This window comes from Equus quagga, chromosome 9 (genome assembly GCF_021613505.1).
Source record: "Equus quagga isolate Etosha38 chromosome 9, UCLA_HA_Equagga_1.0, whole genome shotgun sequence".
In the NCBI taxonomy this organism is placed as follows: Eukaryota; Metazoa; Chordata; class Mammalia; order Perissodactyla; family Equidae; genus Equus; species Equus quagga.
In genome coordinates, this window is record NC_060275.1 from 63,247,875 (window position 1) to 63,267,551 (window position 19,677).

At 41.6% G+C, this 19,677-nt stretch overlaps 1 protein-coding gene across 18 annotated transcripts in view; it reads left to right on the forward strand.

The window, feature by feature from the left end:
- Positions 1 to 19,677, forward strand: part of EPB41L3 (erythrocyte membrane protein band 4.1 like 3) — a 227,431-nt gene that overhangs the window by 126,120 nt on the left and 81,634 nt on the right. For 17 of the 18 annotated variants that reach the window (XM_046671837.1, XM_046671827.1, XM_046671824.1 and 14 more), the window contains 2 exons: positions 11,427 to 11,569; positions 15,062 to 15,259. In XM_046671837.1, coding sequence (XP_046527793.1) covers positions 11,438 to 11,569; positions 15,062 to 15,259 — 330 coding nt within the window. In that variant the 5' untranslated portion in view covers positions 11,427 to 11,437. Of the gene's footprint in view, positions 1 to 1,771; positions 1,777 to 11,426; positions 11,570 to 15,061; positions 15,260 to 19,677 lie in introns of those variants that run through there. The other variant, XM_046671828.1, reaches the window with a different exon arrangement.

Sequence of the window (19,677 nt, forward strand, 5' to 3'; positions counted from 1 at the left end):
CCCCCCCCCCCCCCCCCACCCCGTCAGCAGGTCTCCACTGAATCAGCGGCAGGAGTCCTGGATGATCCCCTGGTCGCTCAGCCCCTCCCCCGCTCCCTCCCGACGCGCGCCGCAGCGATCGCAGACTCTAGGGGAGGGAGTGATGTTCTCTCCTACCGTTCCAGCGCCTCCGAAGGTGTAAACAAGGTTTATGATCTCCGCCTTCTTGGTATTGTAGGTCTCTAACAAGCTGGCATTATGTTTATTCTCTGAAATTCAGTCCTTCCAATCTTTTGTCGTATTTTGGAGGGGAGAGAATCCCAGGTCAGCTCACCCCGCCATTTTGCTCCACCCCGAAAAATCCACAAAAATATATTCTTTATAAATAAAGCCAGCCCTTGGTTCTCATCTGATTGAGGTGTTTTGAAGAGGTTGCTGTTGACATCAGGTTCCCTGATGGTGTCCTGTGTTAAAGGTGATAGAGCACCCCCTGGAAGAATAGTGGTCGAAACTGGACCTTTGTTTGTCAGTGGGCTCCCTGCCTGTTGGAGAAGGCATGATTTGCGGTCTTCTCACCTCTAGGGATCCCTGTGTTTATGAGAGATCTCACATTAATTCGAGATTTTGCCTGCCAGCTCAGTCCATCTCCTGTCTTCGTGAAGCCCTGATCAGAGCTTCTGACAGCGCTAGAAGAGCCCACTGCTCTCCCTCTCCTTTCACCTGGACTGTTGCCTTAGCCTGCTGACTGCTCTCCCTGCTCCCACCTTGCTCCTTCACTCAGAAGCCGGAGTGGTCTTTGAAAAGCATCAATAAGACCCTATCATTCTTCACTTTAAAATGCTCCATTGCATTGCAGGTAAAGTCCAGCTTCATGAACTGGCTTACAAAGACCCACAGGATGTGACCCCCTCACATCTTGTACTTCATCTTGTACTTTTCTTGCCTATACCTCCTGGATCCCATTTTACCTCCACCTTCTTTTCATTCCTTGACCACACCAAGCTCCTTTCCTCCTTGGGCCTGGGCACTCGTCTTCCTGGAAAGTATTAGCGCAAGCCCCACATCTTCACATGGCAGATTGTTCGCCATATTTGAATGTCTGCTTAAATATCCCCTCCTTGGAGAAGCCCTCCCTAACCACACAATGTACGCAGCCACTCATCTACTTTAGACTGGATTATCTCATGACGTCTATCTGTAGCTGACCTTTTCTGTTTCTTTTTCTCCTTCAGTTAGAATGTAGGCTCCGCCAGAGCAGAGACTTGTTTGTCTTTACCTGATGGATCCCCAGGACTCAGAACAGCTATTCAGGAAATGTTTGTTGAAGCAGTGTATTAGCAAATGAAGAAATGATGTAGCCACTATTTCTAACCTTAACTGATAACATTTCCAGCCAAAAGCAAAGGAACTTGATTAGTGTGTGCAGCCCTGCTGTTGCTGAATGTATGCTTTCCTTTAAAATATCAGAAGAAACTCTCAGATCCTTAGGCTGCCTTACCCAACCTCTGGAGTTCAGGAATCCCATTTTGGGAACTTCTTCGCTTTGTAACAGAGTGATTGTAATGCTAACATCCTAGAACAGAACTTGCATTGGTTCTTCTTACACTTTCTCTAGGCTTAATTTGCAAGTAGTTTTGTCAGCTCAGGAGCCCTGCCTCTCCTAGTGTTAGTGCTGTCACTGAACTCGGTTAAGGTCCTTCACTAACACAAGTCCCTGTTCCTCTAGAGGGAAAACCAGCGCTTCCTTGGTTTACTGAAACAGATTTAGGGCCTTATAGGAACAACCAAATAGTCTTGGTATTTGAAAGGTATACAGAATTTTATACCCCAGTATTTGGCACCAGTCGGATTTGGAAATAGGAATACATATTGATAAGGTAGACACTTACATAGTCCTAACCACCATATCTATCTATGTTCTAAACTATATTTATTAATTTTTCTGTTCACATATAGATCCAAATATTTTTGAGTTTAAAAAGAAAAGGTAAACGCTTACTGAAAATAAACTAGGTTTTTTCCAATCTATTACATCAACTAAGAGTGTTTGCTTCAGCTTTTTCAGATTATCTGGGTAAAGTATCACTTCTGTGAATTAAATAAAACCTTAATAGACTCCATAGTTAATGAAGCTGTCAGCTGACTGGCTGTGAGGGGAGGTTGGCTTTCTCGCCAGAGGGCTGGCAGTTACCTGCTGCAGGTGCCTTATGCCTGTGCGCGTGGTCAGTAAGGTTAGTTAGTATCTGTCTTCAGTTAAAGGACAAAATTTCCTTAGATTTCCTGCTGTTAATACAGCAGTGTCCCTGGTTCTCAGGAATCCTAGAATTTCAGACTCTTAGGACAGAATGGGAAGCCAAATTCCGTTGAGGTCACAGAGCACATGGCAGAATTGAGGCTGTCTCTCGCCCGCCTGCCCCATCCTGTGCCTCCCTAGTGCTTTTATTTCCCTTTTATCTTCCTGAAGTCACCTGTGATTTTTAATTGCATCTAAAGCTTAAAACTTGTCATTAACCTTGGGACTGCAGGTTAGTGGTCATTTCTCCATCAAACAGGGATTGTTCGTGCGGAAGCCCTCCCTGCCGGCGGACTTGTGCAAACCTGCCCTTGGGGCCATTCTCTCATCCTGTGTGCCCTGCGGGTGTGCTGCTCAGGTAACCGGTCAGAATGCACATTCCTTGACGTAGGTGACTGTGGCTTCATTTATTCATTTTTGTCTCGTTGAGCTTTTTAAATTCTGAACAGAGTTGTAGGTGTGCAATGCTGTTATGAGACCTTTGTCTCCGTATTGATGGATCTTGGTAATCCCCTGCAGGTTTACCATGGTCGCTGTGAAAGTAATGTCTGAATTGTTGTGTTGTCTTCGTAAAAATTCCAGCTTTCTATTTCTTCTATACTCTTAAAGTCAGCGTACTCCATATGAGTTGGTATGTTGGTTTACAAGATTTGAACTTAGTATGGCCAAAAAGCTTATTTGAAAAAAAACGATCAGAATTGTCCCTGCTGCTAGTCACGCTTAGCGTCTCAACTCTTTATTGTCAAGTTTTCGAAGATACTTCATAATGATCAGTGCTGAATTCCACTCTTTGTGCTTTGAGGAGCAACTGGTTCACTGCTGCCCCATCAAGGCCTTCTTGGTCTGTTAATTTGGTCTAATTTTGAGCCCAAACAATGGAGAAGTCCAGCTGCCCCTTTTGATGTAAGTCATCCTCGTGGCTGCCGGAGCGGTCTCTGTGTAATGAAATGGAGTCTCCTTAGTGAGATCCAGATGCCTTGCAAGACCTGACTTCTGCGTGGCTCATCTTGTCACCTCTCGTCACTCCTCACACGCCCCTTATGTTCCAGCCACAGCAGGTCACATGCCCTCATACAAGTAAGTGCACGTGATTTTTCATGCTGTTCTGCTTTTGCCTGATTGGTAACCTCTGCCTAAAACTTTCTCCTGATTCCTCCTTTCTTTGAACACAACTCAAGAGGTGAAATTGACAGGTGTGAAGTGGATTGAGTTGGGAGTAAGGAGAGAGTGGTGTCCCTGATCCCTGCAGCTGGCCGAGTGGCAGCCCACCTGCTAAAACGGGGAGACTGCGGCAGAGCAGACTGGGCACTTGGGAGGGTGGGGGGATTAAGGGTTTGGATGGAGAAGTGTTCAGTTTTTAGGGGCCTCTGAGATACCTGGGTGAGAGAGGTGAGAAGTGGAGTTGTACATAGGGACCTAAGTATCAGTGGTTGTAGTGCTGTCCAGTCGATTCCGACTCCCGGCAGCGCTGTATCCAGGACCCTGCCCAGCCTTTCTCTGTGGTCCTCTCTCCTCCTGGCGCTGTATCAGACGGTGGTCCATCGCTATTCACAGGGGCTTCATGGCCAATTTTTTCCGGAAGTGGGTGGCCAGGTCCTTTTTCCTACTCTGTCTTAGTCCAAAAGCTCTGCTGAACCCTGTCCACCATGGGTGACCTGCTGGTATTTGAAATCCCGGTGGCATAGCTTTCAGCATCACAGCTACATGCAGCCTCCACAGTATGACAACCGACAGACCGCGGGTGTGGTTCCCTGACGGGGAAACAAACCTGGGCCGCAGTGGTCAGAGTGCCGAATCTTAATCACTAGACCACCAGGGCTGGCCTAAAGCTTAGAGAGGTCACAAATTGAGGAACTTGTATTTTGGAATTGTCATTATATTTGAAGCAAAGTGCAGGAGCCCCTCAAGAAAGGGTTCGAAGAGTGCAACTGATTCCTAAAGAACTGCAAAGTTTAGAAACAGAGTATGAGAAGTAGGCTATGAAGAGGCAAATGGAAATGAGAAAGAGTAGCCATAAAAGGTCTAAGGAAAATCAAGAGAGCATCAAACACAGAGAAATTCAAAGGTGAGAAGGGATGTCACCTAGGATGTACTGGCTTATGGGGAGGTCATTGGTAACCTTAGTAAGGTTTACTAGAATAATGGGGAATACGCCGAAGAGTGAGTGGGATGGAGTGTGGTGACAGCATGGGAAGAAAATTCTTTCCAGAAGCATGGCTCTAAAGAACAGGAAAGAAATAGGGATAGAGATGGGGGTGAATGGAATGTGAGACCAAGAGCAGGATGATTTAGTCTTGTGTTTTTTTAAGATGGATGATACTAAGTTGTTTTTCTTTTCTTTTAATGCAAATAGGAGGCATCCAGTCGAGGGGCCAGGGCTATTACTATCTTTTAGTTTGCTCGAAGCAGAAGGTTTTTAGTGGACTGGTGGATAGTGTTCAGTAGTCACAAATTCTTATGCTGAGTATATATGGGTCTGCTAGCCTCTCTTCTCCTCTGAACGTATATTTGAAATATAAAAGAAAAAACAAAAGCTTGTTTTTAAAAAAGATTTTTTGGTTGTAGTCCTACATCCCTGGAGGCAGGTAAATGGTATGAAGGGTTTTCTTTTATGAAGTGCTTTGTTATTCTATAGGAATCTTGTTTTATGTGTAAATGACAGAGATTTGTATTAAGCATTTTCCTGCAATAAGTCTCAGGTTTGTGTCTTTTAGTAAAATACCACTGAATTTTCCTATCACCTAGAGAGGGAAGTGAATTCTAATAGAGAAGCTAACTTAGCAGTCATTTAGTCAGGAGATGGAGATTTAAGAGATGCTACTTCTAAAAAGTGGAAAAGGTGAGAATAATCTTCTTCTTCTTCTTCTTCTTTTTTTTTTTTTTGACGATGATCAGCCCTGAGCTAACTGCTGCCAGTGCTCCTCTTTTTGCTGAGGAAGACTGGCCCTGAGCTAACATCCGTGCCCATCTTCCTCTACTTTATATGTGGAACACCTGCCACAACATGGCTTGCCAAGTGGTGCCATGTCCGCACCCAGGATCCAAACCAGTGAACCCTGGGCCACCAAAGCAGAATGTGCACACTTAACCGCTGCGCCACTGGGCCAGTCCTGATATTTTTTTTCTATGGAATAAAAAATTAGACCTGAAAAGGAACAAAGCCTGAAATGCATGACAAAGACCATTTTTTAATAGGTGAAATGAATTGTGAATTGTGAGTATGATTTCATTTATGGCTCACGATGCCTCCTTTGAAGCTCATTACCATTTCTTTTGATAGTTATTTAATGAACATGTCCCTGAGAGAGGTGTAAAGAAATATCGGTTATGTTTCTTGAAGAGATAAAGTTCTCCTCTTGCCATTACCCCAGCATACTTAATGAATGTCCTTACCCCAACTTTACAGGATTTCGAGTTTCTAGGAATCTGAACCTTTTTAGCCTAAGCAGAACACAATTAATAAGGTGAATTTAGTATAAAGAGAGGGCATGGTTTAAGGCCAAGCCAAGCATAAACATTTTATATCGCGTTCTGCTTGGATTGCAGACCGTGGTGTTCACTTCCCGTAACTGAAATAAGTAGCAGCTGTGTTTAGTCCTAAGAGAATACATCAAGGGAAGAGAAGAGAGCGTTGGAAAATAGGAGCTTTTAGTGATTTGGAAAGGGAAATGTACGATTTTACGTGGTAAGGGTCATCCAAGAAAGCAAGGAATGAGTATAAGAAAAAGAAAAACCAAAGCAATGTAAGTATCATGAAAATCTAATTTAAAAAATGTTTCGGCGTTTGGATACAGATTGGATGTGCACACTATAAAATTATTAAAATAATGAGTTAAAGTGAGAAGTGCTGTATTTAGATGCTTATGATTTTAACTGTTTGCCATTTAAAAATCATTTATTGCTTGCATATACTGGTATGTGGTTAGGGAAGAGGACTATTAAAAAAAGTTTTGAAATTGAATTTACTGATCTAGCCTCGCTACTGCTCACTCGTAGGTATAATATGAACTTAGGCCCTTTCAGATATGTGGAATTAAATATTGATTCTAGTGAGATTCCAGAATTTAAAAGTCTTACTTTTTTAAGGTTTATTACTTTACTTTCTCTCAACAGCAGTGAAAGTTTTATTAAAATTAGTCAAAGAACAGCAATGATTTTCATTATATTATGCATACATATAGTGCTGGGAAAAATTAGGAAATATTTGACAAGGGCATAGGAGTTTGTTGGAGGTTTGAAGGTCTGTGTTTATGTGTGACGGGTAAGTGTTATATGGCAGATTCATAGGTTGAAAATAATGGTGCATTATTTTATCATTTAAATAGTTGAGAGGTGGTTTCTGGGCTCTGTTCCATCTCGCACTTTTATTTAGCTTTTGTATAGCTGGCTGTCTGCCTTAGAGAAGGTCATGGAATTAAAGACAAAGGCAGGTGCAGAATGTTACCTGACTGGAGTAATAGCCAAGAAACTCAAAACTGGGATATTCCTGTACTGATTTTTCCCTTCTATTAAATGTATAATGAGTCTGGGAGCTAATGTCATGTGTTTAGAAAGATTCCTATTTTAACACATATTTGACACCTTTTAAAGTTTAGGGTGCATTTATATTAGATGTATATATTACGACTACATTTGTGTAAAAACTCATTATGTTTCACTAGTAAAGAAGTTGAAAGAAGATGGTGAAAGAGATGACAGAGCTGTTAGCTTAAACTGGGACGAGATCTGCCTTTCCTGCCTTCCCCTCCTCGCCCCTCCCCCACGCTCACCTCACTTAGCACTAAGTTCTAGTCTGAACCCCTTGTTTTATGAAAGAGGAAGGAGAAGACTAAAGAAATTAAGTTAGTCATCCAGGGTCACACATGGCAACTTACTGCTGATCATTTTTATGTATTATATCTATAAGGATTAGACATAGATTTTCAAGTGAAAATGCATTGAAATGTTTATATTTTGAGATATGATTCTGGCTTTCTGCTTCTTTGACAGTTCTGATGTCTGATTATTTGCTGAAACACATAATAATGACAGAATTCTAAATATATTCATAGAAAATAGAAGATATTGGAGGTACCAAATTTTTTTTAATACTATGATTTATATGTAAGAACTGTCTAGGAAAAATTAAGCATCATTTTAAAATATGCTTTTTCCAGTGTCATTTACTTTTTAAGTTCATGATCTAGTGGTTTTTCGGTTACTCTTTTATAGAGATTCTCTAAACCACGTAAACATTTTCTTTTTGTGTTTTTCGAAGACCCTTTGGTTTACTGATAAAAGCATTATACTGTGAACAGACCAATAGTGTCTACTGCTGTGAGGGAGATTTCAGTTCTGAAAGTTAAACTGAGTTGTTTTTCAGAAAAACAGAAATACCTACTGTTTACCCCTTAAGAGAGATCTTAAACAGTGATTAAAGGCTATAAGGAAGAGTTAGTACACCTTCAGATACATAGGTAAGATAGTAAATGGGGTTGATTTTATTATTTAGTCATTCATCAAATAATTATTGAAATACCTACTATGTTCTGGGTACTGTGTTAGTACTGGGTATATTGGGGTATAAACCCCCATGATTCCTGCCCTTTCATATATGGGAAGGAGGTTGGGGCGGGAGGGTTGAATAATTACAACACCCGACATGTTACAGGAAGGAAACTATCAGACACGATTAGAATAACTATGTAAAAAGGGAAAGCCTCTCAGCAACACTTGAGGAATGGAGAGTCCGCCACTTGAAGAGCAGAGAAAAAATGTTCTTGCGGAGAACAGCGTGTCTAAGACACCTGGAGGAAGAAAACCTTGATGTGGTTTAGAACCTGAAAGGAGACCACGTGGCTGGATCTGAGTGGGCGAGAAGGGTAGGCAGTGCCACTGGGTGTGGATGGGAGGTTGAGGCCTAGGCTCATGCTTAAAGGCCATGATAACTGAGTTTAGATTTTACTTCGAGCACGTTGGGAATCTGTTAACGTGAGTGATTTGACTAGATTTATATTTTATGAAGATCAGACAGAACAGACAGAGACGGTCAGGACTAGAGGCAGGGAAGAGATGATCGAAGGTCTAGGAAAGAAATGGTAGCTTGTGTAGTGGCAGAGGACTGATTTAAGATATATTTTGGCCATGTATATTTATATATGTATTTTCAAAATTACATATTTTGCAAAACTTTCTGTTGTAAGATAAGGAAGGTAAGGGAAAGGAAAATGTCAAGGGTAACTTCTAGAATTCTGGCTTGAAGGAATACCATTGCCGTTTATTTAGATGAGGAAGGTGAGGGAGGAGAGGAACAGATTAGGGAGAGAAAAATCCAGAGATACCTGTGAGGTATCAGTGAGGAATGGCAATTGGCCAGCTGAGTTTTAAGGCTCAGAACAGAGGTTTGGACTAGAAATATGAATATGTGAGCTGTTGGCTTATAGGAAGTATTTAAAGCCCTGGGAAATGGTATCATAAGCTGGGGAGAAAATAGAGAGAAGAGAAGAGGGCCTGGAATTGAGTTTCCTAGGACATTTCCACATTTAGAGATTGGATAAGGAGTAGCCAGAGACAGGAGAAAAGCAGGAGTCCGGTGTGTTCTGAATCTCAAGATGGGAAACATGTTGACAGGGAAAGTCTCCTCACCTGGGTTGAGGCTGCTAAAAGGTCAGAGGGACGGAAACAGACAATAGTGGATAGTCCATTGCATTGTCCACAAGAGCCACCCCAATGGAGTCAGACTGGGGTGGCCGCAGAGAAAGAGGAAGTGAGGAAGAAGACAGTAAGAGTCAACAAAAAATGTTAATGAGAAGTGCTAAGTGGAAAGCAGAGAAATAAACATGGGAGTAGCTGGTGGAGGATGTGTGATCAAGGGAAGGGTACTTTGTTTTAGTAAGATAGGACCCACTAGAGTATAACTATGTTTTGGTAGAATTCTAGTCTGTAGAATGTGTATTAGTTTGGGCGTGGACTGTACGGTATGCTGAGGTTCAAACAAAACAGAAGTTGATTTCTGCCTCATATAACAGTCCAGAGCAGGTGGGCTGTGCCCCGTGAGCTCATCCTGGGACTCAGGCTGTAGGGGGTCTGGCTGGCGGCCTCCTGAACTTGGGGGCCTCCCTGACTAGGTTTATGGCAGCCGTGTCACTCATTGTTTTCCAGCCAATGGGAAAGCGAAATCCAAGGCAAGTGGCTTTGTCTTTGTGAAGATGACCTAAACGTTGAATCCATTTTCTCTGTTGTTTCCTTGGTCCAGACTGGCCACAACTCATTGTGGTCTCAAGCTGGGTGGAGGAGTCCCAGCTAACACTGAAAGTTTAGTCACCACAAGTAAGATAGAGAAAATGGATTCTGGGGAGAGTCAATTTCTCTCTCAGACTATGAGCTCCTTGGGCTGAGGAGGAGGGTTACAACATACTTAGCTCTGTTTCTAAACCATGAGCTGTGCTTGACTGATATTTGGTACTCAATAAGAGTTTATTGAATTGAATTTTTAAAATTAATCTTTCCTCTTCTGAAAGGCAGAGTTTGATTGTAGCCTCTGAATTACACAATGCTACCTCCTTTCCTCCTCCTCCACCATTTTTTCTGTAGACTCAACACTTTCTAGTATAAGCATGCAAAAGAGAATATAATACTTACTTTCAAGATTTGCTTGAAAATCCAAAGTGTAACAGGAAAAAAGAAAATTTTTTAATTTTATTTGGATCGCTGTCTTGTTCTATGTTTGGTCTTGATATTTACATACACTTTGGGCAACTGAGCACATGCCAAGTTGATGTCTTTTATTCAACAAAAGGAATAGCTTGTGATTGTAACACAGAATCCTAAATAGAAAGCACAGCTATAGCATAGTTTATAACATAGATCGGTATTTGTTATGTTCCCTCTTCTTCAAATTATTAAACATACTCCATTGTGGCTTAGGAAGATAGGAACTAAATGGTGATTTTACTATGGAGTTTCATTCTGCATAATTCTGTATTAGACTAATGGGTGTATCATTTGCTTAAAGTATTACACAAGCCTCTTACTGGTGACATTTTTACCATAAAGTTAGAATTAGGAAGGGAAATTATAGCCATCTGAGATATTTGTTTTTGAGATATTTACCACATACCTAAGATAAGAAATTACTTAAAATAACATGGTAATCTTGCGTGGCACCCCTCCTGCTGCTTAGAGCAAAACTGATTTAAACATAGTTGCATGTCTATTAGTAGGGGAAAAAAATAATCGCAGAAAATGAGTTCTTTAGGAATGATCATATTCAGTTCCCTCATTTGGCAGATGTGGAAACTGAGGCATGAAATACTAAAGTGTCTTGACTAGCAAACTATTAGAAGATGGTGGTTATATATTTTAGAAGGTCTTTTTTAGGATATAAGAGCAGTTATATATTAAGATCTGTTGTTTGATCTCCTTATGAGCCGTGAGACAGACAAGCTCCCCTTTCAGCACACAAGGGAAGTAGGAGGGAGCCGGGCAGGAGCGTCTGAGAATGAACTGTGAGCGCAGGGGAGCTGAGCTGAGCTGTGCTGCAGCCCGGCCTGTGCAGCGGGGGGCTGATCCACGTCACCCAGGAAGCTTGCATTGTGGTTGTGGCTGAGGTTGCGAAGTCCAAGGAGGATAACAGAGTCAGGAGCAATCCAAGGGGAAAGGCATTTGTTCGTGGAAGAGTGGACAGATTCCGGGGTCCGGACAGGCAGAGCAGGGCTTCTGCGTGGAGGTGGGAAGGGGAAAGGGAATGAGAAAGAATATCCGCTTCCATTCTTAGATCGTCCTGCACAGAGATTAAAATATATATTCCAACTGATGCAGCAAATTCAGTTTTATGAAATTAAATGTATCTAAGTTAAGTAATTATTATGACGTTACTTTAATATCATTGTATGGTCATCTGTGGCAAAAATCTAATAGAAGTAAAATCTGTTATCATTACACATCAACTTTTGCTTCTAGTTAATTGTTAATTTTGACCCATTCTCGGGCACTGGCCTCTGTGCTGGATTCGGAAGTCGTCCGTGAGGCGCGGGCAGCACAGTTACGTGTGATTCTCGCGTTTCTCCCCCTTTGGCTGTGCTTCTCCTCGGCCTTTTGCGTGCAGCGTCCTGGTTGTCTCGCTCGGGAAAGTGAGCGCACCGAGTGATGGGCCGTCCCCTGTCTCTGCTTGCAGGACCATCGACCATGACGACCGAATCCGGCTCAGACTCGGAAGCCAGGCCGGAGCAGGAGGCCGAGCCGCGGGAGGCGGGCGGCGAGGAGCGGCGCGCCCAGGAGGTGCTCGCGGCCGCGCCCGGCAGCCCCGCGCCGGAGCAGGTGAGCGGCCGCCTCCCGCGCCCCCGCGCCCTCGGTCTCTGGGCGGGAGGGGAACTGTGGGCTCGTGGGCGTCGCCCCTTGTGGGCCCAGCAGGGGCGTCTACTCTATGTCAAGGCTTCCAGTGAATGGCCTTCCACACCCTGGCCGGCGGTGCCTTCATCTGATGAGAGCACGTGAACTCACTGAAATCTGCACTGCGGGTTACAGGTTTCCTCTGGATTCGCAGGAAGGCCCCATAGGACAGCTTTAATTATGCTCCAGATTTTTATTCAGACCCAGGGGTTGGAGCTGTTTTATTTTTCCAGGAGTCACTCTGACCCTAATGCTGCCAGTTGCTTTTACCCGATGTTCACCTAGGTCTGTCTCCTTTTCCTATGTACAGGGGTGTTTTCAATTCTGTTTCCTAGGCATCTTTAAGTTGTCAGGTGTAGTGTGAATATTTCTTTTAAAAGTTTTCATGCAAAAAAATAAAGCATGGTTTATACTTGGACCTGGAGTGAATCCCTGTTTAAATTTCTTTGACTTCAACCTTCAAACCTGGAATCGGCATCTTTTAGAGTCCTGGCTCATTGGTGGTGAGGAAATCTGGGAATCCCAGCAGATGACGGCCCTTTTATAGGTGGGACATCTGCGTGTCAAGCTAGAAATTCTAGAAGAGGTTGAGAGGAGATGTGAAATCAGCATGTCAGTGAAACCCTTTGGAAGGCACAGCACATTAGAACATTAAACTATGTGTTTACAACCTGATTATTTTCTTTCTTTCCCATGGCATTTTAAGTTCTGCGTTTAGGTAATGTTAAGAATGATGTTTATTTTCACCTCTATAAATAGATGCTGTGTCTGATCTCAGATGTTTTGTGATAGGGAGCTGGGGGTTATCTTTCCAGCTTGTTACACAAAATCTAAGGAGCCGCTGCTGCTGTCACGGTTTTCCTTTACCTTCCCTCTCTGTGGAGAAGTGAGCGTGGTGGTGTTTTGTTCAGGCTTCAGAAATTTACAACTACTAGACTGGCTTTTGTCCATTCTTTCCTCTTAACTCTCAAGTGAAATAACGTGAAAGTGGGGGATAATTGTAGAGAAGGAAGAGTTTCTATACCCAGCCATGATTAAATACACTTTATCTTCTGTAGTCAGATGTTTGAAACAAAACTGAAGAAACGATCCTGAGCCATTAGAGGGAAAGGCGACGAGCTGCAGAGGGGCCTCAGGTAGTGCTGTCTCCTGCCTCCTTACTTTCCCAGGCACAGAGAACTCCTCCAAGCCCACTGGGCCTCAGCTTCCTCGTTTACGGAATGGAAAGATGAGAAAGGATAATTCTCTTAGTCATCCACTCTAAAATTCTTTGATTCATACCAGGAGCCCAGTTATGTTGGAGGTAAAATGAAGTACATTTTGATTTTTAGCGATGGTTAAAACATGGGCTTTGGCAGGATTTGAATTCCAGTTTACTCAGAAAGTTTGTTGAGATGATGCCTTGTGCCCCTTTTCCCTCCTGTGCAGGTGAGGGTCATGATACCTACCTCCCAGAGCTGTTATGAGGGTTAATGGAATAGAGGATTTGCTAAAATGTTTGATATTGGTGTGTTAAAATTGGAATGCATTAGATGACTACGATTGGCATTGCATTTGAGGTACTTGGCCTGCTCTTGTAGCATTGTTAAAGTTCTTTAAAGAATGTGCACAAGAGCCTCAGTGATGGGTTTGTGTGTCCAGCGTTCCAGAAAGGAGGCCTCCTTTTGAACAGTGGTAGTTTAAGACACTTTTGGAGTTGACGTGTTAAGTAACCCAGTAAAGCTTATTCTCATACACATAATTTTTTGTCTTAGTAGAGGAAAAATGAAATTTTATATTTCCTAATACATAGAAAAAGTTGATTCCAGGTAAAATTTAAATGAAAATGTAGCTTCTGTTGACTTTGCCTACGATGGGAAGAAAATGTAAATTAAAAGTGCAAAAGTTGTATGTAAATTATAAAACTCTTAAAGATATGTTATGGTTATTGATATAAAATTCCAAGGTTACCAAACTTGGCCAAAATTAATGCATTTGATGACTTTTTTGCACTTACTATTTTAATTCTTTGATATGGAAAGACCAACAGTCATAACATGTTGGACGGGTTGCCAGAGCATTTTCTTTTATTTACTTGTTTTAGCGGAGGCTTGCCTTCTCTCAACTATTTTGGTATTTGAGGTTGGTTGCTCAGTTTTTTCTTGGTTTCTTCACTCAGCAAATTGGTGTCTTTATTCTTAAGAACTTCTCAAGACTTTGCCTTGCATTCTGGGCAAGGAGGAAGTGGAGGAAAGGACTATTAGTAATCTTCTGGATGGAAAACAAGATAGATGATGCCATTGTAAAAGCACAGAAAATAATACCTAAAAACCAAAATAAATACACCAGAAAACCACTTTGTGATTCTATTAGAGTGTTGTAAAACTGTAGAGGCTAATGAAGAAGAAAAGTTGAAGTGATGAGCCGTCAGCACTGTCTACTGTCAGGCCAGTGTGCTCGTAGTTACCTGATGTGGGGTGTTCATGAGAGAGGAGATCCCATGCTTATTCACGGGCTCTAAATAGAATTGTGGAACTTATCTTTCTTTGGACTGTCAGTGTGTATTTGCAGAACAGTGGAAGTGTGGTCTGGCCCATGAGTTGAATTTGCACTAATACCATTGGTGGTCATTTAATAGACAAGAGAGAGGTGTAAAAAAGAGTAGTTGGAGAGCATCACACAGAGAGATTTCCAAGGGGGATGACTCAAGGGAGAGTTGCGTTGTTAGGTAGGATGTCCTCTGCAGCCTTGAGTCTAGCCTGGACTAGACTGTTGTGATTTGAAAGCAGATTAAAGCTTCTGGACAGATTTGATCTGTTCATATACTGGTTCGTTACAATGAGGGGAAGCAGACTTAGGGGATACTTTGTGGTGAATTTTAGTGCTGCTGGGTTCATTGAACTGATTTAGAGGTAAGTCAAGTATTTTAATAGCTGTAAAGTTACTGAGAAGATTAATACTTGAAGCTCTCTAGGCCTTAAAGTCTGTAAGATACCTTGTATGTATTTAGGAAATTTATAGTCATGGAATATAGAAGGATCCAGTGAATGAAGAAAATAGAGTACATCAGATAAACTCCAGATGGTTTATTTTAAAGACCTGTACTGTCCAATGCCTTTTCAAAAGTCAGGAGTCCATCTGTATCCTTCTTTGCTTAGTGAAGTCTTGGTGGCATTTGCTAACTCAGTCCTTCTAAATTAAACCCTTGAGTCAAACTGAAATCAGCCCTATTGGTACGTTTAGATGGCAAAAGTTATTTAGGCGAAACTGTTAGCATTATAAATATCTGTATATGTATATCCATTTCTAATTTCCTAATTCAGACATTTGCATCCTTTATGGAATCGGAAAGCCTGTTTCTGGTGTTCTGTTATTGCCTGAGCGATGCAATGTTTATTTCCTGTCTTGCAATGAAAACTGCTGCTTGTTTGCTCTTCACAGGTCGCTGACAAGGAACAGGAGTTTGCTGCTGCAGCTGCAAAGCAGCTCGAATATCAGCAGTTTGAAGACGATAAACTTTCTCAAAAATCATCTAGCAGTAAGCTATCTCGATCTCCACTAAAGATTGTCAAAAAGCCTAAAAGTATGCAGTGCAAAGTGGTGCTTCTGGATGGATCAGAATATGGCTGTGATGTGGAGGTAAGTGATGGTTCTAAACTTTTTTGTCCAAGATATCGAGAGCTGGGGAATGTTGGTATAAAACATACAATATGCCTCTTTATTTTTTTCAGAACTCTGGAAAATGACTCAGACCCAGTTTCTAAAATACAAAGTTCTTTCCAAAATCTCTAACGGAGGATTGGATTACTGAAAATACTTATAATTTCCCCAGAATGTTACAATCAAAAGAAAAATGTGTTCCTCTTTTAAAAAAAATCGCCAACACCTTCCAAAAATCAAGTATTTAAAAATATCTTGGCTATGAACTATCATTTAAACGAATTTTACCTTTTCTATTTGGATAATTTCTGGCCAAGTCAATTGTTTATTGGTAGAAACTTAGAAATTTCTGTACATGGGAGTGGGAGGATAATTGGAACTATGCATGCCATTTTCATGCTTAGAGAATGAGTAATTGGTAAAATACACGTTGTGATGGTGAGCACTGCAGCTTGAGTGTTCTTTTTGTGAAGAAAACTACACTTCCTCTCAGAGATGGGGCAGTTGAATAACTTTTGTCAGAGGTGTTTAACAGGTGAGAGCAGCACAGCCTGTCCGTGGTGTGGAGGTAGGTGCTGCTGAGTTCTCTGTGTCACCACGTGCGGGGCATGAACTCACGCCGAGGAGCAAACCCTGCGCGTACTGCCCACGGCCCCTTCTCCCCGTAGCTGGGAAGGAGCGGTTGCTCTTTTAGCAAGGTGATTCATCTTCAAATTTAATGATTTCATTCAGAGAGCTCATTGTCCAGCCTCCAACCCTTCTCTTTGTCCCACGGGGACATCACACATCCCTGTGCACCAGCCCCCCCCCCCCCACCACAGGCTTACACATTTCTGTTCCTCTTTCCTCATGACACAGCCAGCACAAACTCACCTGATTTCCTGTGTCCCACGTCAATTCCTCTTTGCTCTGTCTACGACCCCCATATCATTTCTGTTATATTTTGCATAATACACTCAGTGCTTTTCTTGGAACAGAAGAGTCACATCTGTGCACAGCATGTAATAGGTGCACAGGGTGAAACGGGTAAACAGGTTGAAAGCCGTTGCCCTCAGGACAAGGTCCTTCAGTCTTGGCTCTGCTCTAAGCTGAGTTTTATAAAAGTCTTGGATGAAGGCACACACACACACACACACAAAAACAGCTGAGGGTTTTTTTTAAGTGATATAGAGCTTTTAAGTGGACTACCTGCCCGTGTGTCAGAGTCCAGGGTTCTTGTGTAGTGGACAGTGTGGACACTAAAGCCAAGCAGCAAGAGAACATCTACCAGGAATGGAGGTAAAACCGCTCTGTTTTTAAGGATCAAGTGCAAAATAGAAATGGGGTTGGAGGAAGAGGTGGTCAAACTTAGTAACAGTTCAGGTGAAACTCATCTTTGGCTTTAAGTTGATTATAAACTCAAGACAAGCCAACAGTGTGGTATAGCTGTCGGAAACGTTTGTTCAGTCACAGGCAGCTGCTGTGTAGTATTTGGTTTACCAAAGGCAGCAGGTGGCCCCCGTTCCCCAGGCTTCAGAGGTCTCATTTGCAGTGTCTCGTTCACACATGATATGCACACTCTGCAGCCACCAGACTGGCTGTGAAAACAGACTTGTCTACTTGTAACCTGTGTGATTTCTTTCTTTCTTTTGTTTTATTGCAGTAACATTGGATTATAACATTATGTAACTTTCAGAAGTACATCATGATATATTTCGAATTCTGTGTACATCATGTTCACCACCCAAAGACTAATTATCATCTGTTACCCCACATGTGTGCCTAATCACCCATTTCGCCCTCCTCCCTTCCCCCTTCCCCTCTGGTAACCACCAATCCAATCTCTGTTGCCTTGTGTGTGTTTGTCATTTTTGTCTTCTACTTATGAGTGTCATCATACGGTATTTGACTTTCTCCCCCTGACTTATTTCGCTTAGCATAATACCCTCAAGGTCCATCCATGTTGTCACAAATGGCCGGATTTCATCGTTTCTTACGGCTGAGTAGTATTCCATTGTGTATAAATACCACATCTTCTTTATTCATTCGTCCCTTGATGGGTACCTAGGTTGCTTCCAAGTCTTGGCTATTGTGAATAATGCTGCGATGAACATAGGGGTGCATGTATCTTTATGCATTTGTGTTTTCAACTTCTTTGGATAAATACCCAGCAGTGGAATAGCTGGATCATAGGGTAGACCTATTCTTAATTGTCTAAGGAATCTCCATACTTTTTTCCATAGTGGCAGCATCAGTTTGCACTCTCACCAGCAGTGTACGAGGATTTTCTTCTCTCCACATCCTCTCCAACACTTGTTGTTTCCTGTCTTGTTAGTTATAGCCATTCTGACCGGAGAGAGGTGATATCTCATTGTAGTTTTGATTTACATTTCCCTGATAGTTAATGATGTTGAGCATCTTTTCATATGCCTGTTGGCCATCTGTATATCTTGTTTGGAGAAATCTCTGTTCAGATCTTTTTCCCATTTTTTAGTTCGGTTGTTGGCTTTTTTGTTGTTGAGACATATGAGTTCTTTGTATATTTTGGATATCAACCCCTTATCCAATATGTAGTTTGCAAATGTCTTCTCCCAATTGTTAGGTTGTATTCTTGTTTTGTTGATGGTTTCCTTTGCTGTGCAGAAGCTTCTTAGTTTGATGTAGTCCCATTTGTTTCCCTTTGCCCAGTCAGACATGGTACTTGAAAATATGCTGCTCAGACCGATGTCAAAGAAAGTGCTGCCTATGTATTCTTCTAGTAATTTCATGGTTTCAGGTCTTACATTCAAATCTTTAATCCGTTTTGAATTGATTTTTGTGCATGGTGTAAGATAATGGTCTACTTTCATTCTGTTACATGTGACTGTCCATTTTCCCCAACACCATTTATTGAAGAGACTCTCCTTTCTCCCTTGTATGCTCTTTGCTCCCTTGTTGAAAATTTGCTGTCCATATATGTGTGGGTTTATTTCTGGCCTCGCGATTCTGTTCCATTGATCTGTGTGTCTGTTTTCGTGCCAGTACCATGCTGGTTTGGTTAATACAGCTTTATGTAGTATATTGTGAAGTCAGGGAGTGTGATACCTCCAGCTTTCTTCTTTTTCCTCAGGATTCTTTTGGCTATTCGGGGTCTTTTGTTGTTCCATATAAATTTTAGGATTCTTTGTTCTATTTCTGTGAAAAATGTTTTGGAACTTTGATAGGGATTGCACTGAATCTGTAGATTGCTTTAGGAAATATGGACATTTTAACTGTCATGTTAATTACATGTTAGTTAACTGACATTTTAGTTCTTCAAATCCAAGAGCATGGAATATCTTTCCATTTCTTTGTGTCTTCTTCAGTGTCTTTCAAGAATGTTTTATGCTTTTTGGTGTACAAATCTTTCACCTTTTGGTTAAGTTTATTCCTAGGTATTTTATTCTTTTTGTTGCAGTTGTAAATGGGATTGTGTTCTTAATTTCTCTTTTTGCTACTTCATTGTTAGTGTGTAGAAATGCAACCGATTTTGTGTGCTGTTTTTGGATCCTGCAACTTGACTGTATTCATTTATTATTCCTAAAAGTTTCCTAGTGGACTCTTCAGGGTTTTCTCTATATAAAATCATGTTGTCTGCAGGTAGTGACAGTTTCACTTCTTCCTTTTCCATTTGGATCCCTTTTATTTCTTTTTCTTGCCTGATTGCTCTGGCTAGGACTTCCAATACTATGTTAAATAAGAGTGGTGACAGTGGGCGTCCTTGTCTGGTTCCTGTTCTTAAAGGGATGGCTTTCAGTTTTTCTCCATTGAGAATGATATTAGCTGTGGGTTTGTTATTTATGGCCTTTGTTATGTTGGGATATTTTCCTTCTATACCCATTTTATGGATGTTGGATCTTGTCAAATGCTGTCTCTGCATCTATTGAGATGATTCTGTGATTTTTATTCTTCATTTTGTTAATGTGGTCTATCACATTGATAGATTTGCGGATGTTGAACTATCCCTGCATCCCTTGAATAAATCCCACTTGATCATGATGTATGATCTTTTTAATGTATTGTTGTATTCGATTTGCTAGTATTTTGTTGAGGACTTTTACATTGATGTTCATCAATGATATTGGTCTGTAATTTTCTTTTTTTGTGTTGTCCCTGTCTGGTTTTGGTGTCAGGATAACGTTGGCTTCATAGAATGAGTTAGGAAGCGTCCCCTCCTCTTCAATTTTTTGGAAGAGTTTGAGAAGGATAGGAATTAAGTCTTCTTTGAACGTTTGGTAGAATTCACCAGGGAAGCCGTCTGGTCCTGGACTTTCATTTTTGGGGAGATTTTTTATTACTGTTTCAGTGTCCTTACTGGTGATTCGTCTATTCAAATTCTCTGCTTCTTCTTGATCCAGTTTTGGAAGGTTGTATGATTCTAAGGATTTATCTCTTTCTTC